Source organism: Bubalus kerabau, chromosome 17 (genome assembly GCF_029407905.1).
Source record: "Bubalus kerabau isolate K-KA32 ecotype Philippines breed swamp buffalo chromosome 17, PCC_UOA_SB_1v2, whole genome shotgun sequence".
NCBI lineage: Eukaryota > Metazoa > Chordata > Mammalia > Artiodactyla > Bovidae > Bubalus > Bubalus kerabau.
The window spans coordinates 59,257,663-59,283,399 of record NC_073640.1 but is presented as its reverse complement, the minus strand read 5'-3'; the positions used below and the strand labels follow the sequence as shown (position 1 = coordinate 59,283,399).

Genomic DNA, 25,737 nt, shown 5'->3' with positions numbered 1-25,737 from the left:
TTTCTCGGACACTTGGCAGTACAGCTCAAGCTGGTGTTCAAAATGCTTAATGGACTCTTGTCTACCCATCTTACTTCTCGCAACTCTAAAGCATCAAATTCATCTCTGGCTTCTTTTTTTTTTTTTTTTTTAATTCAAGCAACATAGTGCTGTCTATGGCTTTCTGCATACAGACAAGTTTTCCATCCACCTGGTCGTTACACATTCATTTTTCCCCTCTGCCTGGGATATGCTTCGCCGCCTCTGCTCACTATAACCAACCTTATCCATCTTTCAAGACTAAATGCAAAATCTGTCCCATATTTGGAAAGAAATCTCTAACTTTCCAGGTGGGGATAGGTGCTTTTTCTGAGCTCTCACAGAGCCTGAGCCACCTCTACCACGGTCCCTCCCTTGCTCAAAGCTCTCTTGAAGAAGTCTCTGCAGTGCTGAAACTGCTTTATATCCTGACCTGGGTTTTGCTTTCATGGGTGTTTACATGTACAATAATTTATCCAGCTGATATTTGGGATTTGTCCATTTATCACTGTATGTCAGTTACAGCTTAATTACAAAGTAAATAACCAAAAACAAGTAACAAAACATCCCCAAACCTCTGTCATCCTTAGGAGAAAAATCAACACTCTTCAGCCTGGCATTGGAGGGTCCGCTTTTCTGTCTTATAGATCTAGCCATGGCAAATAGATGATCACTAAGAATGAGCTGAATGAACAAATGGCACATCCTTTCCTGCTGTTGGTGACATCTGTGTGGGTGTGTGCGTGGTGGCCCACATCTCGTTCTCCCTCTTTCTGCCAGGAGTCTCCCAGCTGCCCTTACAGTGAGGAGTGGTCATGCTGAACAGTTCTGGCCAACAAGGCAGAGTCTGCTGCTGGCTCTGGGAAGGCTATAGCTTTCCTTTATAAAAAGGAAGGGATGTGTGTCCCCTTCTCCCTGCAGACATCACTTATGAAGCTACAGTGTCATCTCCTGAGCACAAGGGAAGGGCCAAGAGAGGTAGAGAGAATTACAGCCCTCTGCCCCAGTGCTGTGGAGACTGAGCTGTGGGCTGACAGCTGCCCTTCTTCAGACTTGGTTTGTGAGGAAACTATAACCCCTAGTGTTTTGCTATCATTAAAAAACCAAGAGACTTCACATAAAAACCCAATACAGAGGTGTGGCTCCTGGAGCACTGTATCTGGGGTCCCTGACAGCGGGAAAATCCCAAGTCACAGTAGCACGACCACGGGAATAACAGCAGAAAGAGCCCCAGAAAATCACCAAACTAGACATTGCTCTGCAGGGGTCGGGGGCATGGCTCACACTGGAGGAGGCTGGAGGTAGCAGAGCTGGAGGTGGGGCCACGTGGGGGGCGGGGACTGGCCCAGCAGCAGGACGGAGAACAGCAGCAGCAGCAGCAGGCCCAGGAGTGGCGCTGGAATCAGGAGGTGCCGGGTGACCCTGCGGGGAGGCAGCACAGTGCTTGGCGGCACCCAGGGGGGCCCGTGGTGTCCCAGATGTCTGACCACCACCCTCCTTCTGGAGATGCTGTGGGGTGCACCTGAGCCGCCGGAGGTGCAGGGGGCACAGGCAGAGCTGGTCCCAGACCGGCCTCCTGACTGGGACCAGCTCCTTCACCACGGGCACCAGGGCTTGCTGCAGCTCTGGTTCTGAGGGGCTGCTAAGGAGAAAGGAAGGCAGGGCAATGGTGTTGGTCTTCTCCTTGGCCCCCAACTCCCGTCCCAGGCCCCTGGGTCCCGCTACCTCTCAGGAGGGTTTCCGAGGATGTCTCCAGGGTGTGAGTGTTCTGGATGGATGGGGAGGTCCACCTGGAAGGACAAAGGGGACAAACGGTCTCAGGTTTGTTGGACCAGGAGAGGTGCTCGAGTCAGCCCACTGGACAGAAGTGAGCACATGGAAGGGGGCGGGACACAGTGGTTCAGTGTGAGAGCCTCCCCAACACACGCTGCTGCGCTGGGCTCCCAGCTCTGCCAGTTTCCTGTCGCGTGTCGCTTGCACATCACCCCACCTGTCAGGCCCCACTTTCTCCATCTGCCAGACAGGAGTGATGACAACGCCCGCCTCAAAGGGCTGAAGTGGAAAATGAATGAGAGAAATGTGGGCAAAACCTAAACTATCAGGAGGTGGGCTTAGAACAGTGCCTGGTGGACAGCACCCAGTAACCATGTGAGCTACTCAGTATTATTATTTCCATTTTCTGTCTGACTCTGGAAGTACCCAAGCCCCCTGAGTCAAAGACTGTCTCCTCCAGGAACCCAGCCCTGGCCTGCGCCTAGTGCAGCATGGACACTCCTTGGGTCCCATCTTCCTGCCCCGCACTGGGCCCAGCAGGTATTTTAAGATTAAAGCCCCCAATACTCCTTACTTTGCCACCTCATCCCCCATGTGTTTCTTTTTCCCTGTGTCTTTCTGAACGGGTGTCCCCTCTGTAGATCTCAGGCTTTCTCACGCATGCCTTTGGTCTGGGGACAATGACTATGGCAGTAACAATACAATAATAAATGAGGAGTTCCAGCAACACCCTGGTCTCAGCCACTGCCTTCACCACTGTCACCTACTGTGCGTCTGCTCTGTGCCAGGCACTTTATGATGTGATCCTTAACCTTCATCCCCACCCTGGGAGCTGGGTAAGATCATCGTCACACTAGCCATGAGGAAGCTGAGGTGCGCCCCAGTCTCCACGGACAGGAGTGTGGTGTGGTGGGAAAGAGGTGGGCCAGGGAGAGCATCTTGGTCAGTGTGGACCCTGAAGAGTCCCAAGTGCCCAGAACAGAAGCTGGCACACCTTTGGCTTCTGACCTCACGTTTCCTTCCCTCTCTTCCTCTGCCTGAGCACCAGGATTGTCACCTGCCGCTTTGAGGAGCAAAGGAGCTGCTGTGTGTGGTGCCGGCAGGGCAGCTATGACAGATGCGGTGCCCCAGGAGTTCTGGGCTGGCTGGGGAAGGTCTGGCTCTTCCGGAGTGTGGGCGTACATACGTGTGCATTTCCGCAATCTGGGGGTGTAGCCACATATGTGGCGTAGAGGCTGTGGCCCCGTGTGCAGTGTGTGTGTGTGTGTGTGGGGGGGGTCCCCTGGGAACATTCTGGCTGCCCACTGGCCTGAAGCCTCCCTCTACAGCACTGTCTGCTCTCATTAGCTACAGTGAGGGCGTTGTTAACTCTCGGCCAAACGATTTTTCTGTCTGCTTGGGGGTGTGGGCAGGGGCTGGGGAGGAGCTGTGACTACAGAAGCCTCATCTGAGGGCCTGGTGCTGGGGACTGCCTACCATGACCTGGATCTCTGCTCCGTCCTCTTCCTCTCTTCTGGGCAACCTGGGGCGACAACAAAGTCACTGCAAGCATCCGTCTCCCCTGCCTGGCTCCATTCACCAGCTGTGTGGCAGAACCTTTAAAGCAGGGGGTCTTCACGTACATGGACCTGGAGGGTGCCCTGGAGCCCCGCGAGCAGACTGTTGCGTGTAGGTTAGCATCTCTATTTTTTCACCAAATTCCCCAGAGAGTCTGTGTGTGACTCCTAAAGGGTCAGGGGCCCCTCCACCTTATTGGCTTTCTCAGCTGCTCCTTTCCCAGCAGGTCCCCCAGGTGATCAGAGACATCTCTGAGACCCTGCCCCCTGCCCCAGCTTCCTGCCTGGTGGGTTGGGCCATGCTCAGGGAGTCTGGGTCTCACTGCAACTGGGACTCCAGCTCAGGCTTCCCTGACTCCAGAACTCAACTCTGTGGACCCCGCCCCCATCCCAAGTCATTTCTCTTAGGTGTGGAAGCCCCAGCCTCTGTGCCCCCCGTGGTCACAGCTGCCTGAGCCCCTGAAACAGGCACCTCTCTGGGGACTCAAGACACAAGCCGCCCAGCCCCAAAGTCCCTTGGAGGCCGACACGTCTGCACCACCCATCACCACCTTCACTGGGGACCAGGGACCCGGCGATCCAGCCTTAGCCACCAGTTTCAGACCCCACACCCTCAGGATACAGCTGTTTCCTCAACTCCCATTCAGTAAGGCACCCAGGCTCATAGGCCCCCAGCCTCTGGTTGAGAGGGTAACAGGCAGGAAGGCCAGGGGTCTCCAAATGGAGGACATAGCCTGCAAGTGTCAGACATTTTTATCTCTCTTAAGCGGCAGGAGGAAACAAACTAGCAATTTTTTTTCCTTCTCTATACAAATTTAAAGAGAGGTTTCTCTTAAAATACTGTATTGCCATAATGACACCTGGTTTCGCCTGAAGTTAGCTGTTCTTGAGCCTAGAGATAACCAATGCCTTTTTCTTATGGAAATGTTTGTCTTAAGCTATGCTAATGTACTACGCCTTTACCCCAAACTCTGTCTCCAAGTCGGTTCCGCCTCTTGGCCCAAAACCTACTTGACAAACCAGTATGTTATACTCAGATATTGTTCCCCTAATCTATGTAAATGAAACTATTTGTATGGTGGTCTGCCCTTCTTTAAGATTCAAGTTAATTATTTTATGGCCCAAGATTATCCCAAAATGCATCTTATGGGCGAGGGGCCTGGTGCTATTCTGAATTATAAGACATTCCTTTCTTTCATTAACAGACTGCTAGTGACTATATAACATCCAGCTGAAGACTAGCAGGGGGGTACTCTTTCTGCCCCCTTCTGATGCCTATGTCAGAAGCTTTCTCTATCTCCTTTATGCTTTAATAAAACTTTATTACACAAAAGCTCTGAGCGATCAAGCCTCGTCTCTGGCCCCGGATTGAATTCTTCTCCTCCGGGGGCCAAGAATCCCGGTGTATTCATGTGATTCAACAACAACCTTTCATGGTCCAGTCAGATAACCAGCTGTCTGATCCCCTGGGATTTCTACATGGGGTTGGGGGGGCCCGGCCCCTCTCAGTATCTGAGCCCTGGGCCACAGGACTCACCACTTCCCTCACACCCGGCTTCCCACTTTGTGGACCATACTGCCCTCCCCCGCCCCAGGGAGACTGGGATGCCCAGCCTCTGCACCAGCCCTGGTCCCCGCTGCTGCTCAGCGCTGTCTTCTTTCCATTCCCTGGTGACGCAGGGAGAGGTTACAGCGCCAGGGGCCCCCATCCCGCCCAATCTCAGCTTTCCCAGACAAGTCCAATTAGAGGCCGTGGCAGGCAGCCTCATTAGCTGTCACAGCCAGGAGCCTGAAAGAGGGGAGGAGGAAGAGAGAGGCCCTGCAGGGAGGCAGAGGCCCCGTGGAGGAGGGTGGGCCCAGACATCCGGTGCTTTCCCTATCTTTGGAAGCTGCACATAAGCCTCGTAATAGTCGATTAACAGTCACAGGGCGCGGGCTCGCCCCATCCCATCACAGAGTAACTAAGCGGGGATCTGAACCCAGGCTGTGTGATCACAGAGACCCCAGGGTCTCCCAGCTGTCTGAGCGCTCTGCTGGGGCACAATCTGGGTCTCATTTGCCCCAGGGCTCCTTGGGAGCCTTGGAGAAGTGTGTTCAGTGACAGTGACTGAGTGACTGAGCTGTCCCATCCGCCTGTCTTCTTGCCTAGGGGTCTCCTATATGAATACCACTCCCAGAGGACCCCAAGCAGGGCTTCCTTCAAGTCTTCCCCTCAGGTGGGGTCAGGGGCTAGATGTCCTCCTAAACTACCAGGGTCTGGGGGTAAGGCTGGTCTGATTCATTTTGGTCGGCGGGCCCAGGGTCGCCTCTGCAGGAGCGAGGGGCCCAGAGGTCACGCCTCTGTGTAAGCCTCCCTTGGGGCTCTTCCAGGCCTGTACTCCAGCCATCTCAGAGTCACCCCGGGGCAGAGGGATGGCTCAGCGAAGACCAATCTTCTTACCTCGTCGATGGCTCCTCCCTTCCTTCCTGAGGGTGCGCTGACTCTTCCTGCAAGTTTCTCTGTGGGAAAGAAAAGCTTAGGTATCCTGGGGTTCCCCACCTACTTCTAAAACCTGCCCCTCTCCTGGGCTCCTCCTCGAGGGTGGCTCTACCTTCCCTCCAGGGACAGAAGCCTGAAACTGGACCAGTTTTCCTTTGGGACCAGGAATTCAGGTCCTCCTGAACTTCTCACACTCCCACAAGCCTCTCACACTCGTCTGGGCCCCAAAGAGGCTCAGCATTTCCCTTCCAACCCCCTTCTCCTCTGAGGTTCCCAGTCGTGGGCATCCACGTCCCTCTCCGTTTTCTCTGGAGACATTCAGCCTTGCCTTTGGCCTCAACCACCAACTAGATACCTTTCTAAATGCATCACTGAGCTCCACCCTTGTGCACCCACTGCCTCCGGGGCAGCATCCCCCATCCCTCAGGGTGCTCACCTTAGGGGGTCACAAGGTAGGTTGAGTGTCTTTCTGTCTACCTCCTTTTCCAGAACCCAGAGCCCTCAGCCCCCTGTTGGTGAGTTGGCAGCTCTGTCTCCCCTGCCTAATTCTCGCTGCCTGTCCCTTTTTCTCCATCCCAGGGCCCTGGCCTGGCTCCAGCTTCATCCTCTAACTCTGGACCACTGCCCCAGCCTCCTCCCTGGCCTCCCAGCCTCCCATGTGGCCCCAGAGGGATCTTTCTGTGCAGTACATCCAGAGCTGACCTGCCCCTCCCCATTCACAGCCTCTCAGCCTCACTGGCAGGGAATTCCTTTCATGATCCGGCCTTACCTCATCTCTGGCTAGTCGCCCCCAACTGCCCTTTACCTTCCAAACGTGTTACATGGTTTCACGCTCCCATGTGCTCTCCACATACTGTTCCCACTGCCTGAAAGACCTCTCCTTTCTCACACCACTTAACTTCTCTCTTTTTTTCTTCAATATAGACTCAAGTGTCAGGTTCCCTGTGGTATCTCCTACTCCACACAGGCACTCCCTTCTCTGGGCTTCCGCAGGGCCCACCCCCCAACCCCCTCGCACACAGATCATCCTGCACTGGGATGGCCCATTTTCACGATCTATCAGGTCCTGAGCCCCAAGGGGTCCCCAGGACCCAGTGCAGGCAGTACCCAGAGGCCTGGCTCAGTCTTCCCCTCCAGGAGGCATCTGAGAGCTCTCAGCAGAAGTTCTAATGTGCACCTGTGGGCTTCCCTGGTGGCTCAGCAGGAAAGACTCTGCCTATCATTGCAGGAGACACGGGTTTGATCCCTGATCCAGGAAGATCCCACATATGGAGGAGCAACTAAACCCGTGTGCCGCAACTACTGAGCCTGTGCTCCAGAGCCTTCTTGCTTTGGAGCCCATGCTCCATGACAAGAGAGGCCACTGCAATGGAAGCCCATGCACAGCAACTAGGGAGCAGTTCCCGCTGGCCTCAACTAGAGAAAAGCCCTAGCGGCAATGAAGCCCAGCACAGCCAAAATTAAATATAATTTTTAAAATGTATGCTTCCCCTGAAGGATGCAGCTGTGGCCCCCACAAGCTGTGTGATCTCTCTCTGAGCCTCAGTTTCCCAAGAATAACAGGGTGAGGGATGAGGGCGCCTACAGCCCTCAGAGACAGTAGGAGAGGGCAGCGAGGAATCCAACAGAAGATTCTCTCAACTCAGGGAAAAAGTGAACAGAGAAACTTTCTCTTTCAAGGGTGGTGAGCAGCTAGGAAGCAGTATGATTTTCAAGACAATAAAGCATTGTTTACAGAACTTTTAGCAATATTTTCTTAAAAAAAAAATCCTCCTGTCACTAACAGATTACAAATTTCATTTTTCAACTGTGAACACTGAAGATGAGCTGTCTTCATTGTTTCAAATGAGGTCTGAAATATTGTTCAGGTAACTACAGAGGTCATAAAATGATGGCTATTGTTGGATTCTGGATTACAAAGTGGGCTTATTAAGTTTTTTCTTAAAGGTGACTTGTATTCAAAAGGTAAATGCTTAAAGTACCTACATGGTATCAGGAAGAACAGTTCACTTCCTCCCTTCCCACCTTGTAACATTTTAAATAAGGTGATTCCGAGACAGTGTTTTTGAAACCACCACCATCCCCATGAAATTTGCATGTTTGGTTGGCTCACTTCCACATCAGCAGGCCAGTCCCTGGAGGGCAGGAGCGGTGTCCTGTCTGGCCAGGGGCTCTGAGGCCAGCACCCACAGGCCCTCAGTCAACACCTGCCTATGGGATGGGGAACAGTGAAAGTGTCCCAGGCCCCGCTCCCAGCCCCTGGACCCGGCGGTCTCAGGGCACTCCCATGCTCACCTGCCCCCCAGGGGGGGTTTCAGGAGGAAGCCCCTCCTCCCCATCCATCTCGCTGACCACCTCCTCCCACGGCCACACTCCACACAGCGGGCTGGAGAGATCGACGGCTCTCTCCTCTTGTTTCTGAGGCCAGGGAGAGGCCAGTGAAGGCAGAGGTCAGGGGTGGCATGGAGATGGGCTGAGGCACGAGGATGGGGGTGGGGGGAGTGATATGAGGGTGGCCGGGGGTCAGCAAGGCAGCACCGGGAAGGGTTTGGTGCCCCGACCAAGGACTGGGGTAGGGATGAGGTTAAGAACCAAGGTGGTCCTGGGAGAAATGGGGCGGGCTGAGAGTCAGGGCGGGGTCAGAGTTGCCGCTGGTGATGGCTTAGGGTGTTCTGGGGGTGTCAGGCCCACCTGCTGAATGGCCTGGAGCTCCACACCCAGCGACGGCGGCAGCAGGTTGGTGCAGTCCACTCTCCTCACCTCGGCCCCTTCGGATAGCCTGGCCACACAGTCAGGAGAGGGAAGGCTGCCTCCATGCCCAACCACCTGTCAGCCAGCCTATGAGGCTACTGCCCTGCCCACCTTGGGGCTGGAGGCCACGGTGGGGGCTCCCTGTCCTTGGGGCTCCCCTCCTGCTTCCTCCTCCCCCATCGTTCTACTCACTCATCCAGCCCCTCCTGGGTCTGACTCAGCTGCTCCTCCAGGTGGGAGATTTCCAGCCTCAGTTCCTGCAAAGGAAGGAGTGAGGGACCCCTGGCTCTGCCTTTTCCCCAGCCCCATGACTGGGCTCCTCTTCCAAGGCCAGGTCCACTCCTTTGACTTCTTTGGGATCCTCCATACACATACAGACAAGGAGAGAAGGGGAAGAAACAGTAGCAGAAACTTAGGAAGCCAAAGAGAGGTAAAAAGCAACAGGAACCCGGAATGTAACCTATCGGTCAGGAAAACTAAGAAAAGGAGAGCAGGGATGGAAACACATGGGAAAACGAGAGACACAGAAAGGGGTGTCTACACCCCTCACACACACAGATGGGGTGCAAGAGACTCTGAAGACAAGGGACAGAGAGAGGAGTCACCCCAGGAGACGGAGGAACTGACCCAGAGAGAGGCAGAGACTGAAACCAGCCAGGCAGAGGTATAGAAACAGGGGCAGGGGAGATGCTGTGAGAAATCACCCACAGAGAATGGGAGATGGAGATAGAGAGAGAGAGAGGAAGGACAGAGGAAAAGTGAAAATGCAGAGAGAGAGAGGGAGAGAGACGCACACAGTCAAACAGCAGTGATGGCAGAAACAAGAGGTGGAGACTCAGAAAAAGATCATCAGACACAGGAGGCAGGACACCCCAGAGATGGCAAAAGAGAAGCGCGGCCTGTGGCCGGGCCAGGGGGTTACCTGGGTTGTGGCTCTGTACTCCTCCAAGGTCTTGGTCAGGCTCTCCGCGTGGCGAGTGCGCTGGGAAAGCCCAAAGCTGACTGAGGCTGGGCTCAACCCACCAAATACCCTGAGGTCAGGTCCAGGGGGAAGGGGGTTCGGATGGATGGGATGGGATTGGGGGCAGAGCGAGACCTGAAGAGAGCATCAGCTTCCCTGGAAACCCTCTGACCTCTCTGGGCTGAGTCTCCAAGCATTAGAGTCCAGTATGCGTGCATGGCTAAGTCACTTCAGTCACGTGGACCATACCCCGCCAGGCTCCTCTGTCCATGGGATTCTCCAGGCAAGAATACTGGAGTGGGTTGCCATGCTCTCCTCTACAGGATCTTCCCAACCCAGGGATTGAACCCATATCTCTTATGTCTCCTGTATTGGCAGGCGGGATCTTTACCACTAGTGCCACCTGGGAAGCCCCAGAGCCAAGGAGGACTTTCCTTTGTAGACTTGAGGCAGGAGACACATCAAAGGCACATTTCCCTCCGGCCCACTCACCTCGGAGAGGATGGCGTCTCGCTGGCAAATGAGGTGTTCACATTCATAGAGCTGCCGCTGCCAAGGAAGGAGCCCGTCCATCTGTCTGGCATGCCCTCCCCAGCCTATCCCGCTGCTCCTCTCCTCAACCTCCCTTCATGTCTCTGGACATCAGCTACACCGAGGGGGACTTCAGTGAGCTGCCAACTGGCCTTGGGGACCTCAGGGCTTGAGTCAAGTCCCTGATCTCACCAGACCACAGGGGCTGAAACTGGTGAGGGTAAAAACGGGCCTTGGGGAGGTAGGAAATCATCAAGGCACTAGGGAGGGGTGGCACCTTCAAGATGTCCTTCTCTGAGGCCAGCTCCTCACTCCTCCTCTTCACTCCATCCCGCTCGGCCAGGAGCTTCCCATTCTGGAAGAAGGGACCCTGGTCACGATCACTTCAGCAAATGGCCATGTTAATATTCAGAGAAGACATGTGCTGAGCACCTGATGTGCATCAGGCCTCATGCTTGGCACTCTTTTCTTTTTTCTGAGCCTTTTAGATGCGGCTTTAATTATCCTTCAATGGCAGCCTTTCTAAGACTTTTTTTTCACTTTTTATTTTTATCAGGGTATAGCCGATTAACAATGTTGGGACAGTTTCAGGTGAACAGTGAAGGTGAACAGCCATATACATGCATCCATTCTCTCCCAAACTCCACTCCCATGCAGGCTGCCATATAACATTGAGCAGAGTCCCATGTGCTATATATAGTAGATCCTTGTTGGTTATCCATTTTAAATATAGCAGTGTGTACAAGTCCATCCCAAACTCCCTATCTCTTCCTCTATCCGTCCCCCTATTCCCTGTGCTCTGCTGCTGCTGCTGCTAAGTCGCTTCAGTCGTGTCCGACTCTGTGCGACCCCATAGACGGCAGCCCACCAGGCTTCCCCGTCCCTGGGATTCTCCAGGCAAGAACACTGGAGTGGGTTGCCATTTCCTTCTCCAATGCATGAAAGTGAATAGCGAAAAGTCAAATCGTTCAGTCGTGTCCAACTCTTCGCGACCCCATGGACTGCAGCCCACCCGGCTCCTCTGTCCATGGGATTTTCCAGGCAAGAGTACTGGAGTGGGGTGCCATTGCCTTCTCCGATTCCCTGTGCTCAGCACTTCCTAATGTTTCAGCCCATTTAATCCCTCCAACAATCCTATAGGATCTCAGCTCTGATTTGCAGATGAAAAAATAAAAACAGCTGCAAAAATGGAGCTATGATGGGATGCATGTGAGGATTAAATGAACTAATAATTACTGCTAACATTTACGGAGCACCTTGCCAGTGCTAACTTACTTCTGTGCCCTCTTTTAAGGATAAAGATGGGAGTTCCCTGGTGGTCTAGTGGTTAGGATTTGGCGCTTCCACTACGGTGGCCTGGGTCCAGTCCCTGGTACAGAAACTGAGATCCTGCAAGCTGTGAGGTGTGGCCAAAATAGATAAAATAAAATGAAGACAAAAATAACTGACTCACAGAAAGACTGAGCAACTTTGCCCAGGTTATATACGTGGGAATTCATGCAAATACACGTTTAATATATGTTAATGAACACAAACACATTTAGAACAATGCCTACCATATACCAAAATTTTGTGTTATATTAAAAAGATATTTCTAAAACTTTGTATTATGAATTTTTAACCCACAAAAGTAAAGCTAATGGAGTGGTGAACCCAGAAATTCCCCAGTGGTCCAGTGGTTAAGACTGCACTTTCACTGCAAAGGCCTGGGGTTCAATCCCTGGTTAGGGAACTAAGATCCCACAAGCTGCTCGACTCAGCCAAAAAAAAAAAAATGAACCCCTATTATCTGTCACCCAATTTCAGTAATTACATACATTTTCCCTGTTTGTTTCTTCTCTATGCACCAAGAGTTTGCTTTGTTTAACCAGATTATTTTAAAGCAAACCCCAGGCTTATTATTTCACCTGTAACTACTCCAGCATTTGTATTTGCTACTTGAAGACTTTTCCTTTAGTAAGACCACAACGCAAGGATCACTCTCAACAAAGTTAAGGATAATTCCTTCGTATCATCGCACACCTAGTGCTCTTTTTTGGTTTTGGTTGTCTCACAAATGTTTTTTTCACATTTAGTTTGTTTGAATGAGGATCCAAACAAGGTCCACCATGGCTTTTGGTTGAAATGTCTCATTTCACCCGGCAGTGATTCCCCCACCTTCCCAATCCGGGCACTTCTCCAGGCCCTTCATTTGTGGAAGAAACCAGGTTATTTTTCCTGTAGAATTGCTTTACTGTCTTCTTGTTTCCTGTGCAGGACCGTCTCCATGTTCCTCCTGCCTCATTATTTCCTATAAACTGATGGATAGATCCAGGGCCTTGTTCATATTTTTGTTCAATATTTTGGCAGGAAGATTTCTTGGGTGCTACTCTGCTATCTGTGTCAGTCAAAGCTATGGTTTTTCTAGTAGTCCTATATGGATGTGAGAGCTGGACCATAAAGAAGGCTGAGTGTTGAAGAATCGATGCTTTTGAGTTGCGGTGCTGGAGATCTCGAGAATCCCTTAGACTGCAAGGAGACCAAAACAGTCAATTCTGAAGGAAATCAACCCTGAATGTTAATTGGAAGGAATGGTGCTGAAGCTGAACCTCCAATACTTTGGCCACTTTATGCAAAGAGCCCACTCACTAGAAAAAACCCCAATGCTTGGAAAGACTGAAGGCAAAATGAGAAGCAGGGGCAGAGGATGAGATGGTTAGATAGCATCACCGACTCAATGCATGTGAATCTGAACGAAGTCTGGGAAATAGTGGAGGACAGAGGAGCCTGGTGTGATGCAGTACTGTGGTCACAAAGAGCCAGGCATGACTCAGCAATTGAACAACGATGTTCAACATGGTTGAGCTACAACGGCACAACATAACAATGCCAACAACTATGGCACATCTGCATCAGAAGAATGTAAAGTCTGGCTGTCCCAACTATTCATGTTTACACTGTCATCATCCCCAATTTTACAGAAGAAATTAAGGAGTGTAGGGGCTAAGAAACTTGACCAAGTTCACATGGAGAATAAGGTCAAACTCAAGTCTGATTCCAAATCCTGCACTTTTAGCTCTCACTCTCCTCTGGAGCTTGGGTGAGAATGGGGAACCAGCTTCACCCCTCATCTCAAGTTGCTCACCATTGGAGGTGGAGACTGACACAGAAGCATATGATAATAATGCCTGAGGTAGACTCTGATGAGGCCTAGGACCTGGACCCTGTGGGAGCCCACAACCTCCTTGCAAAAACCCTCTGGGAGCTTTTCAAGGAGGTTGTGCTGAGGCTGAGTCCTCAAGGGAGAGGGAGGGCAGTTATCTGGGAAAATAAGGGGGCCAACAGAGGGCAGCGCACACCAGCCAAAAATGGGACCTGAGAATAAAATGGACCAAGTTCTAGCCTAGAGCTTCCAGGCACCAAAAACCTAGTAAGCTGCACTGAGTTTTGTTTTTTTTTTTTCAATACTTCTTTTTCTGGCTGTAGTGGGTCTTCATTGCTGCATGCCGGCTCTCTCTAGCTGTGGCATGTGGGTTTCTCACTGCAGTGGCTTCTCTTGCTGTGGAGCACAGGCTCTAGGTGTGGGGGTTTCAGTGGTTGCAGCACGTGGGCTCGGTAGTTGCAGCTTGCAGGCTCTCTAGTTCAGGCTGTCATTGTGCTGCAGGGGCTTAGGTGCCCGGAGACGTGCAATCTCCCCAGACCAGGAATCGAACCAGTGTCGTCTGCATTTCAAGGTGGACTCTTGACCACTGGACCACGGGGGAAGCCCTGCACTGAGTTTCTATATGGGGAAAGCATTTCAAAGCACAGAGGCAGTCAACTTTCCTTGGCCACACCTCTCCTCCTGGTGCCCCTGGGGAAATCAAGGCCAGCTCCTCCCTTACTCCAACCCAGCTCAGCTCCAAGTCTTCCATCAGCTGCCCTTCCTCCCTGTGTCTCAGCAGGCCTGGGCTGCCAGGTGAAGGGCGGAGGAAGGACGGAGCCAGGAATGCTGTGTCAACATCTGTCCACCTGGCTGGGATTTGCAGGCTGGATCCTGGGCCGCTCGGCAGGGAACCTGGTTACTCAGCCGCTCTGGCTTCTTCTGCAGTAACCTGAGCCCCGCCCGCTCTGTGGGGTCTGTAGGAAAGCTGAGTGTCTGAGTGTCCCTTACTCCAGCATTATTCTGCGGTAACTTGAGAACTCCATCTATAGATGCTCTGTAGGCAGCTGCTGAGAGGGGAAAGGTAGGGGGAGGGAACCAAGAATAGCTGATTTATCGAGCGCCTAGGATGTCCCAGGCGCTGCTCAGAGCACTTCATTTGGCAGCAGGCCTTCTGGGCTGGAAGCAGAGACCACCACTGACTGCCATTTGCCCTGCTTTCCTGGGGGGTCCACTCTCCACAGGGGTGGGGGAGAGGGGGTCCCAGCCCCAGGCTTAGAGGTGAATCAAGATGAAAATCTTAGCAGATTCCGGACACCCGGAATCTGGTTGGTCAGCTAACCCAGAGGCCATTCTCACCGCCTCTTACTCGCTTGCCTCCCACTGCAGAGGCCCAGCCTCTCGTCATGTGATCCAGTGAGATGTAAGAGAAGTTTGTCGCTGCAGGGGTTGAGTGGGGGTGCTCCGGGAAAAATTTTTCCTTCTGATGAAAAGAGAGAGCCATGAGAGGAGCATTTGTCCCTCTTTGTCCTGCTTTGAGTGAGAACATGACGTCTGGAGCTGTTGCAGCCATCTGGGATCCTAAGGCCACAGGCAGACAAACAAGCCAAAAAGCTGCCAGACTAGCCCAGAACCTTCAAAACCTCTTGTCAGTAAATGTTCTTCATATTGAAGCTGCCATTTCTTCGGCATTTTCTTCCCTGGAGCTGAAAGTAGTCTAGACCTATCAGTGGCTGTGTTACCCATGCCAGGGAGTGGTTTGGCTATAATCATTTAAACTCTTCTTGGCCAATGAGATATAAGAGGGAGATCCCATCATGGGGCTTCAGGGAAAGTTCCTTCTTGGTCTTTTTTGTTTTTTTTTTTTTTTTAATTTTCAAGTTTTTTGTGGGATCTTAGTTCCCCGACCAGGGATTGAAACCATGTCCCCTGAATAGTGCATAGTCTTAACCACTAGACTGCCAGGGAAGTCTCTCTCCTTATTCTTAAAAAGAAATGTTCTGGAAAGAACAGTCACATCCTGCCTGCAGCCCATGCTTCACATCATGGCAGCTGTTCCACAGCAAGATTCTCACTGCTCTAAACAGAGAGAATTTTCATGAAAGAGCCAGGGAACAGTAGTAGAATACTTTTTGGTTTGAATGTAAAAGCCATAATACAGACATAGGACAAAGAGATTTTGGGCAACTAATGAACAGATACCAGATGGAATGAGTATTACTGATTGGACTGGGCAGAGATTCTCGGGGCTGGGGAGGAGTTCAGGAGAGTCAAGGAAGAGAAAAACAGAGTGCAAATGCCTCTAGGCCAGCCCCAAGCAACCGGTTAGAGGGCTGGAGAGGAGGATGGATATAGTTGAACCACAGAACCTCTGGGATATCATCTGGAGGTTGTTTCCTAGCTCAGTTTGTGAACCAGAAACACATGTGAGTAAGAAAATAGAGGTGGTGGTGTGAGGAGTTAAAAGCCTAGAAGGCCCAGTGAGGCCCCTGTAGCCACAAAGTCACAGGAAAGCAGTTAGATCTCCTCTGTGCCCCTACAGGGTGTGGAGAACCCCCAGTGGTATTCCTGGGTCGTGGGGTCCAAACGAGGGTCACCACCATCACATGCAGTGAGGACGGTACACCCAGAGACCAGAAGGCAATGTCAGCCTCCCAGTGGATGCCAGCACGCCGTGGTGACTAAGGCTGAGGACCAGATGGGACAAAGAGCATCAATCTTGGGACCAGCAGAGAGAACAGACATTGAGTTAGGAGCACTGAGACGCTGCGTGGGTTTCCAGCAGCTTAGATGCCACCTTGTGTGTGGGGTTTACTTCCCCCTAAAAGGACTAAGTGGACCGCGAATTAACTAAGATAATGTTTTCTGTCTCGGATAGAATGAGGCTTGAATCTGACCTGAGGCTGGACTGGGGCTGTTCATGTTATGTGCGAGGTTCTGGGATAACAGAGGCCATTTAATTCCCACAACAATCCTAATGAACAGATACCCTTCTCCCCTGTTCTTACAGAATAAACCTATGGCTTGGGAAGGGGAGGTCACCCGCCTACAGGCTGTCTGTTGTGCAGGGATGGACTTTGAATCAGGGCTGACTGTAAGGCCTGTTTTCTTACCATCATAAAAAAATACTAATACATGAACAGTAACAGCTAGCTTCTAGGGAGCTCTTCCCATGTGTCCTGCCTTGTGCCTCGAGCTGTAATCATCCCCTTGTTTAAATTTCACACAATCCAACCAGGGAGAGTCCGATATTTTGCACTTTATCACAGATGAGGACACCGAGGCAGACAGAGAGGCGGACTGGCCCAGGCTGATGTTGGCAGCCTCACCAAAACCAGGAGTCAGCCCGGTGTCCCACACTCTTCTCAGCTGTAGCAGCCCTTTCATGCAGCCACATGACCTTCAGGGACATTCACACGTTACTGTGATTCTGGGGTCTCCTTCACCAGACTGAAGGGTGTTTGGGGAGGCAGTGGGCAGGAAGATCCTGAGGACTGGGGAAGGGGTGGGAGGGGGTGCTGGGCCTCAGCTCACCTCTTCCTGCAGAGTCTCCATCTTGGCCACCAAACGCTGCTGCTCCTTTTCCTGACCGAGCCCAAAGAGAGAACAAAGGCTTCTTTTAGGGCCCCTCTGCCCCCACGCTGCCCTTCTCCCACCCCTGGGAACATGACTCAGGTTGGGTCATGGAGGAGCAGGGCTGGGGGAACGGGTCTGAGGAGCCCTGCTGGCTCCTGCTGTCCCCCTTTGTCATGAGAGGGATGCCAAGCATCCTCCTCAAAGTCTGGGGTGAGCAGGAAGGGGATTGAGGGAGACCTGGGTGACCTTTGCCCTTTCCCATTCTGTAGTCAAGCTCTGTTGCTCAGACTCCAAGAAAGTGGGAAGAAGAGAACAACTTTGTACCCCTTGCCCAAAACCCACCGTGTGCCGGGCCTGGGCCAGAAGGCTGCGGTTCTGTTCCTCCAGGCTCTTGGCCAGAGTCTTCAGATCCTCCAGCTCCTCATCCATGCCCCTGGCCAACTGCAGAGCCTGCTGGGTACTGGTGGGGGTGGGGAGGTAGGCCACAGGAGAGGAAGACAGAGGTCACAGAGGTAGATCCCCTCAGAGCAACAGAGAAATCTCAGAGACTCAGAGGGGTGGGTACAGAGACCTACAGAGAGGGGCACAGAGACCCAGCGAGAAAATGAAGGAAAGAGACAGAGTGGGCGACAGAGACCCAGTTTCTACTCAAATACCAAGAAAGTGGGAGGGAACCTGGGCCTGTGGGCAGGTGGGACATGGAGGGTGCAGGACGGTGGACGTGGGGCCTGGCCTACCTGCGGAGCTGCTTGCGCAGGGCTGATATCTCCTCCCCGAGGCGTGCAGACCCCTCCTCGGCTGTCTCCACGCTATGTTGCAGTTTGGCATTCTCCCCAGCCAGCCGGCGGTTGCTGAGCTCCAAGTCCTCCAGGCTGCTCAGCAGGTCGGCAGTGGCAGGCCTGGGGGCAGGGAAGGGGCAGGGTCACTGTCCGCAGCCCTGGCCTCCGTTCCCCAGGTTGGGTAGGTGCCGGTGGTGGGGCAATGTGGCTCCTCCAGACAAACAGGAGACAGCCCTGTTCTCCCTGAGCTATTAGCCTAGCCTGCTTCCCTCACCCACTCCCCGGAGGACCCTAGGCCCTAGGCCAGGCCCTGGGCCCTAGGCCGCTGGAGGGCATGGGCGGGGGGAGGGCAGGGAGGGACTGAGGATAGGTACAACTCAGGTCTGGGGTCTTCGCCTCCGAAGCTCTCCAGATTGGCCGGATCCTCAACTTCTGGGCATCCTAGAGGGAGACAGGTGACCCGAGATGTTAGCAACCCCCGGACTCCAGCCTTGGTCCTCCTTTGGCTTCCACCCTTGCGTTCACTCTAGGTGATGTCACCTGCTCCTGGGGCTGCACTCATACCACCATCCAGAAAGCCTCTTGTTCATGGGCACCTTGAGCTCAGGCTAGATTTCCCCGTGGGGCCCAACCACCCTACATTCATCACGCCAGACCCTGGGCAGCATTCCAGCTGCCCTGAACCTTGTCTCTCCTCTCAGTTCCCCCACTTACTCACCCAGCCCCTGGGCCGTCCTGGCTCCCTCCCTCCTCCTGCCTCGGGCCTCTCACCTTCTCCCCCTGGACCCTCACCACAGCCTCCACCCTGGCCTCCAGCCTCTCCCTCCTGTCCTTTCCCCATTCAGCCCCAAAGGGGTCTTTCCTCCCCCAGAGTTAACATCTCCTCTCCTTCTCACAACCCTCCCCTGACTGCCCCCAAGCCAGGTTGGAGGAGGTTCAAGAGAATGTTAAGAAAGCTCTATTTTTTGATTTTTGTTTTTATAAGGCTGGAGAAATGTAACACCAGTAACACCAGCACTTTTTTATGGAGCACCTCCTGTGTTGAAGGCTTTGGGGTAGAATGGTGAGCAAATCAACTGACAAAACAAGAGGGCAAGTAATGAGTCATAATCATATTTCTACAGGGAAGGGATGCAGATCTGTGCCGAGGATGCTGGAGAGAAAGGGACCTTCACTTGCAGCATCCCAGGCTTTCTCCACCAGGGCTTCCCTACCCCGAGTGAAGGATGAGGGAAGACATGGAAAGTTTAGGCTGAAAAAACAGCCTGAGCCCAGGCCAGGCGGGAGATGGGGACAAGACCAAAGGGACAGAGGATGCAGGAACTAGAGTGCAGGGAGGGGTGATGATGGTAAGAGGTGGGAGGGACCTCCGTGGCAGGGCTGGTGTCAGGAGGAGGAGTTGAAAACAACCGATGAGGGAAAAAAAAGCAAACACCAAAGCTCAGGGCACGTGGGGAGGCAGTCATGGAGGTGCCTAGAAAGCTAGGTTAGAACAAATGTCTCTGGGGTCCGGCCCTATCCCCTGCTCTGGCCCCATGGGAAGTACCCCCCACTGTCTGACCCTGGGCCTGCCTGCTTCATTCTATATATAGCGATCTCACCAGATGGCAGTTGCTGGGAGGTCAGGGCTCCCTCGAAGGCCGTCTCCTCTTCCAGCTCTAATCCCCTGTATCAAAGGGATGAGGCTTAGGGCCCCTGCAGCCACCTCCCCCAATCCTGACCAGCCTCCGACAGGGGGTTGCGGGTGATGGGAGGAGGGGCCAGGTCAGGTGAGAGCAAGCACCGTGGGGAGGAAGGTGAGGCCAGATGGCAAGTGCCTGGGGCCAGATGGAAAAGCAGGAGGGGCAAAGACTGCACCTGGAGGAGGGTTGGGGAGGGGCCTCTGTCAGCCCCTCAACATCCCTCTTCTCCTCTCTCCAGCCCCTTTCATTTCTGTCCTCAGACCCTCCCCTCACCCCAACCTCATCTCTACTCTCCTCTCTTCTCAGCCTCCTTCCAACCACAGGAGGTCCCTCTGCCCAAAGCGTGCTGGCTGCAGTAAGCAGGTATGAGCTTAGGTCTTAGGAAAGGTTTTCTGAGGGGGGCTGGGGTGGGGGATGGAGGTGCGGGGACCCACCCATCCAGCTGACAGGCAGTGATCCAGTCCCGCATGACCACCAGGAAGGTGTCCAAGTCCACGGTGGCCTGAGGGCCCTCCCCACTGGGGTCCAGGCTGCAGGCCAGTGTTTGGAGGCGAGCATCCTGGGGACCCCGTCCAGTCATGGCCTCCAGGTAGGCTAGTAGATGGGTCACAGCCACAGTGCCTGGGGACAGAGAGGCTGTGAGGGAGGCTGGGCCAGGAGAGGGGGAGGGGTGGGGACCATTAGCTGGGCTGGTGACACCCCTGCACCGTGCCCTTTGGGCAACTCCCTCCTCTTCCCCAAGTCAACGTTTTCACCTGGAAACGGGGCCCAGTCATCTGCACCTCAGAGCTGGACCAAAGAGGACCAGCTGAGCCCACCAGGCCCCCAGTGGCTGCCTTTCCCCTCTCCCCCAGGCTCCAAAGCCCCGCCTTCCTCTGCTTACCCTCCTCCCCTAGGTTTCCTCCCCGCACCGTCCCCTATCCATTTCCTTCCTGAAGCTTCCCAGTCACCCACATCACCCCAGCCCATCCCTCTCTCTGTGGCCCCCCCGTTCCCAGCCCCCCAGCTCCGTTCCTTATTATTCCTTGACTCTCTGACCTGTTCTCTGGGGGTCACAAGCTTCGAACGTGGAGTTGAGTATTTGCTCCTCTAAGCTGAGCAGTGTCCCCAGGCTTCTGTCCTCTGCCTGGTCCCAGAGGTACACTGAGGAGACAAGAGGGCCAGCCCATCTGTGGGGAGGGGGCCAATGAAGAACAAAGAGGGGCTCCTGCAGAGGGGAAGGAATTCATTCCAAGCTGCCTGGGCTTTGGGCTGGTGGGGGCCACAAGGTGAGGGTCTTTGAGTCACCTTCCCCATCCCCCGATTTGGGAATGTGGGCCCCCCATCTTTCAGGCCAGGAAGTGCCCCCGCTGTCTAATCCCTTGTGTCCAGTCGGCTCAGGAGCCCACAATACTGAACAAAACCTCTTATAGCCTTTTTTCCTCTCTTCCCTGGCTTAGAGGGGGCTAGGGGCAGAGGAGGATGAAGAAGAGAGGATTCTGGGAGAAGCGGAGGGTGAAGGGGGCCCAGGAGCCAGGAACAATCCGATACTGCGCGGGCAGCCTGGATCGATCCCGCCTGCCCACAGCATCTCCCGTCTCCCAGCCCGCCTCATGGCTGGGTCTCTCCTCCCCACATCCCCGAGGCTGGCTGGCGTCATCAGCACCCACGGGCTGAGGCCTGAAACAAAGGGGGATGGGACAATCCAGGCAGGGTGAATGGTGGGGGAGCGGTTCCAACCTCAGAGTTCCAGCCACAGGACTGTGGCCAAGTCTCTCTTCCTTTTGGAGCCTCAGTTTTCCCACCAGTAAAATGGGTGGATAGATTGATCCTCCCCCTCCCTGGGGCTGGGAGGGTGAGGTCTGTGTAAGTGAAGAGCACCTCCTACTTCCCACCTCTGCACAACTGAACATTCTGGGGTCTGTCTGCTGCTGTATTCACTGTGCCCACATAAAGAAGCACTCAAAATATGCTCCAAGATACAGAAGGAGCCTATACAGTCTCCACCCCTGGACCCACTGGATCTTTCCCAGGGCTGGAAGTGACTGCTGAAGCTCCCTGCCCTGCCTCTAACAGCTGGGTATAGCAGAGTGCAGGCTGCAAGGTCTGGCAGACTCAAGCGCAACCTGGGCAAGGGACTCAGTCTCTCTGAGCCTCAGTTTCTTCCTATGGAAAATGAGTGGGTGGGTGAGTGGGGGTTACTTCCCTCCTAGAGAGGAGATAAGATATTAATAAAATCTGGAAGCTCGATAATAAAACTGAACATTTATTCAGCATTTACTAGGAGCCAAGCCTCTTCTGGGGGCTTCCCTTGTAGCTCAGTCGGTAAAGAATCTGCCTGCAGTGCAGGAGACCCGGGTTCGATCCCTGGGTTGGGAAGATCCCCTGGAGAAGGAAATGGCAACCCACTCCAGTATCCTTGCCTGGAAAATCTCATGGACAGAGGAGCCTGGTGGACTTCAGTCCATGGGGTCGCAAAGAGTCAGATACGACTGAGTGACTAACACTAACTAAGCCTCTTCTGAGCATTTGACATGAACCACAGCGGCTGCTATGATTAGTCCCAGTTTACAAACCAGGATGCCTAGGCACAGACAAGTGGGAAACTTGCCCAAGGTCACCTGTTCAACATCTGACTGCCATTTCTCAGCCCACTAACTCTTCAAGCGTTCTCTGTACTGAGCTAAAAATTCAGCCCCTTTGGGTTTGAACTTCGGCTTCTAGGGAAAGGGAGCAGGACCTACAGTTAGGGGAGACATGGTGCCCCCCTACATTATGCAGGAGGACCCTGCGGCCCAGTGAGGTCACCCAGGACTGCCTGGCTCCAGATGTCGTGGGATCTGAGGAGCTGCATGGATCTACAGCACAGATGCGACCCTCAGCCTCCCGGGGCCCCTCAGGAAGATGTCACTCTGCTTCTCTCCTGTTCTCTTTCCTTAGTGTCTCTACCTCTCTGTCTGTCCTGCCCTTTCTCTAGTTTTGTCTCCGACTCTTGCCATCCTCCTCCCCATCTCTTTGGCCCTCAAGTCCCACCCGCCTGTCTCCACATCTTCCACCCCCATCTTCTTCTTGGTCTCTGTGCTGCTTCTCCCGTAACTCAGCGACTCTCCACTCTCCAAGGCTTCTCTCTCCTCACTCCACTGTTACTCTCTCTCTCTCTTCACCCCCTGCTTTCCTCAGTCTCCATCTCGCCTGGGTGTGTCCCTCCCCTTTCCTCTGGGAGTCTCCCAAAGCTGGCTCAGCCGGCAGCCACAAGTTCCTCAGTGGCCGCACGCCCTCTGCTGGTGCACATGAAGTTTACACGTTCAGATGTTGGTCACTTGGTCAGCCTGCCCAGGTGTCTGCCTCCTGCCTTCACCTGGCAAGCCTCCTGAGGCGAGAGAGAAAAGACACCGGCTTTGAGGCTAGATGCTAGGAGCCTCTAAGAAAGGGGCCCTGTCTCTCTTCTAGGGTGGGAGTCTCCCTTGGGCTCTCTCACTGTTTAGTAGATGAGTTTCAGAAAGGACAACCCAACATCTTCCTCCTGAAGCTACTTTCACACCCATTTGGTCTGTGTCCATCTGATCATTCAAAAGTTAGTAACTGGGTTCCAATTATATGTCAGGTATTGCTCCTGGGCAGCATGATCAGCAGGACAGCCAACGGCCACAGTGATTCTTGAGACCTGAACTGTGGTGAGAGTGAGATGAGATGCTCTATTGGTATAAAGTGGCTTCCCAGGTGGCTCAGTGGGTAAAGAATCCACCTGTAATGCAGGGGACACAGGAGATGTGGGTTCGACTCCTGGGTCAGGAAGATCCCCTGGAGGAGGGCATGGCAACCCACTACAGTATTCTAGTCTGGAGAATCCCACGGACAGAGGAACCTGATGGGTTACAGTCCATAGCGTTGCAAAGAGTCAGACACGACTGAAGTGACTAAGCATGCACACACTCACATTAGTGTAAAGTACATGCCAGATGTTGAAGACTTAGTATTAAAAAAAGAGAATAACTTCAGTACATTTTTATATTGATTGTATGCTGAAAGGACACTGTTTTAGATGTATTAGGTTAAATAATACTATTATTGCCATCTGTTTTGTCTTTTTCTTTTTTCTTTTTAATTCAATGTAGCTATTAACAAAATTTAAAAGTATGTGTGTGTATATATACATATGTGGTTTGCATGTTGGCCAATGCTGCTCCAGGGACTGGGTATACCAGAGTGAATAAAACTGAGCCTGCCCTGTGGAGCTCACGTTCTAGTTGGAGAGACAAAGTCTAAACAGACAGACGAAGAGATGTCAGTCCTCTGAAGAAAAGTAAAGAAGGAAAGGGGAGAGAGAGTAACAGGGGAGCTCCTTTACAGAAAGCAGAGATCTGCAAGAAGTGACGGTGAGTCTGTAGGTCACTGGAGGGGGTGCTGCAGGCAGGGGGCATGCGCAGAGGTTTCTATGCCTGCAGCTTGGCCTCCCCAGAACAAATAAGGTGTCCAGACAGGTGGGCACACAGCAGGCACTTCATCAAGGCTCGTTCTCTGCATCCCACCTTGCCTCAAAGTGGAGGCTCAGCCACCCCAAGCCAGCTCTTCCAAGTCCCTGAGTCACAACCTGGTGCCCTGCTCACCACTGCTCCCTCCCCACCCTCGCATGGGACAAACAGGGGCCCAGTCACTTACTTTTTGCAGTGGGGCCACCTGCCTGGTCCTCTGGCATGTCCATGGGCCACCCTGGCTGCTCTGCAGCTGGTGGAGAAGCTAACAGCTCCCCTCTGTCACTGGAAGGGACCAAAAAGGGACTGGCTGCTCCCCAAGCTCCTAGAAGGACAAACAGGGGAATGGCCTCCTCAACCAGCCACCCGAGGGTGGGGACCCGCCCTGACCCGCCCTGCCCCTCCTATGCCCCAAGCCGTTCGTTCTGGGTTCTCAGAACCTGTTTGCCCACCCCTGCCTCGACCAGAGCAGCTTTCGCTCAGACCTGTTTTATGGATTGGAGGTGTGGGCTGGGAAAATGGGGGCCTAAGGAGTAGGTGGCAGAGATCAAAGGGGGGCTGGTGGGTGGGGGTCATTCCCTCCTGCCACCCCTCCTCCCCACAGTTTGTCAAGTTCCCCAGCCCTGTCCCTCCTGCCCTATGATTCTCCCTTTCCCCTCCTTGCCTTCCCTACAGCTCGGGTCAGGTCTCAACCTCCCCTCCTGGCTCCTTGGCCCAGCCTCTTCCTCAGCCTCCTGCCTCCAGTCTCCCGCTCCAGTTCATCCTCACAAGCGCTGACCTGCCCATCCCCTGCACAGTGTTGCTCCATGGCTCCCAAGCACCCCAGGGACAGAGCCTAGACCTTGGACTTGATATTGAAGGCCCGGCTTGGCCTGATCCCACCTGCCTCCCCCACCCTCAAACCCACTTGCAACCCTGAACCCTGTGCTGTTGACCAAACTGGGCCGGCTCTTCCCACCTCCAGGTCTCTGCCTGGGACATCCTTCTTGCTTGCCCTTCCTGTCTCGGCTCCCACGTCCCCTCCTCTGGAAATTGTTTCTGGGCTAGGTGATGTCCCTGGGTTCCCACACTGCCCTGGGCTACTTACATTCTCGCCCATCGGCCTGTATTTGGAACTGTTGGCCTCCTGCTTGAGTTTGAACCCCATCTCTCTCCTGTTTTCAGCCCTCTCATGGTTCCCTAGTAACCTCAGGACTAACTACCTAGCCTTTTGGGGCTGGTGTGGCACAGAGTGATTCCTGCAACTCCTGGCTTCTTGTCATTTTTCTCTACCCTGGCCCACCTCCAGGTCCCTCACGGCCCAGGGGGACTCAGCATCTTTCCTGGTTCTCCCAGGCCCAGGCTTCCAGTTCCTCTGGGGAGCCTCCCCTGAGTCCTGGGAGCAGTTAGAGGCTCTGACATTCTGAGGGAGAAGTTTGACAGTATTTGAAGTTTGACAGTATTTCTAGACGATTCTGACAGGATTTCAGGGGTCATCTACGAGATTTCCTGGAGGGTTCGCTTCAGTATTTCTGAGGAAGTTTGGTCAGGATTTTAAGACCTTTAACAAGACTTGGAAGGCCCTGATATTGGGGACTCTCCCCTAGGATTTGGGGGCTTGCCAGGATTTCGGGAGGGGCTCTGACACGGCTATTCTGGGAAGCCTCGCCACGGCCTGGGCGCACCTGGAGCCACGTCGCAGTGTTCCAGTCTCGGGACACAAATGAGGGTCACGAACGACAAACAAACGACAGTTGGGGCCTGAGGAGATGCGCGTGCGCTGTTCCCACCGGAAAAAACAAAGGTGCTAGGGCGGGACCTGGAGCGCACGAGGCGCCTAAGCCACGCCCCTCCCGGGCTCCTCCCCGGGACGCAGGCGCACACCGGGACAAGGAGCACTCCTGTCGCTACGGTTACCTGCGAGGCCGCGCATGCGTAGGACTGCCCGGGCGCGCCCCCACTGGTGGAGCGGGCTCATGCGTACTGGCTGAGTCGATAAAGGCGGAAGAGATTAAGGCTGCTAGAAGTGCCCAAGGCTGGGGTCTCCTCTGCGACCTCAAGCTTGGGTGAAGTGGGCCCA

At 53.7% G+C, this 25,737-nt stretch overlaps 1 protein-coding gene across 1 annotated transcript; it reads right to left on the bottom strand.

Moving 5' to 3' along the window:
* Nucleotides 1–1,165: 1,165 nt before the first annotated feature.
* Nucleotides 1,166–25,474, bottom strand: KASH5 (KASH domain containing 5). Its single transcript, XM_055552789.1, has 20 exons — nucleotides 25,343–25,474; nucleotides 23,866–24,003; nucleotides 20,266–20,370; nucleotides 19,662–19,848; nucleotides 19,147–19,211; nucleotides 17,920–17,986; nucleotides 17,504–17,665; nucleotides 17,109–17,226; nucleotides 16,725–16,775; nucleotides 10,347–10,424; nucleotides 10,031–10,087; nucleotides 9,500–9,559; nucleotides 8,770–8,834; nucleotides 8,518–8,605; nucleotides 8,122–8,244; nucleotides 5,788–5,846; nucleotides 3,268–3,313; nucleotides 1,744–1,808; nucleotides 1,541–1,657; nucleotides 1,166–1,440 (listed from the first exon to the last, which is right to left on the bottom strand). The coding sequence occupies exons 2-20, from the start codon at nucleotides 23,906–23,908 to the stop codon at nucleotides 1,299–1,301; spliced, it is 1,698 nt and encodes a 565-aa protein (XP_055408764.1). The 5' UTR covers nucleotides 23,909–24,003; nucleotides 25,343–25,474; the 3' UTR covers nucleotides 1,166–1,298.
* Nucleotides 25,475–25,737: the final 263 nt, after the last annotated feature.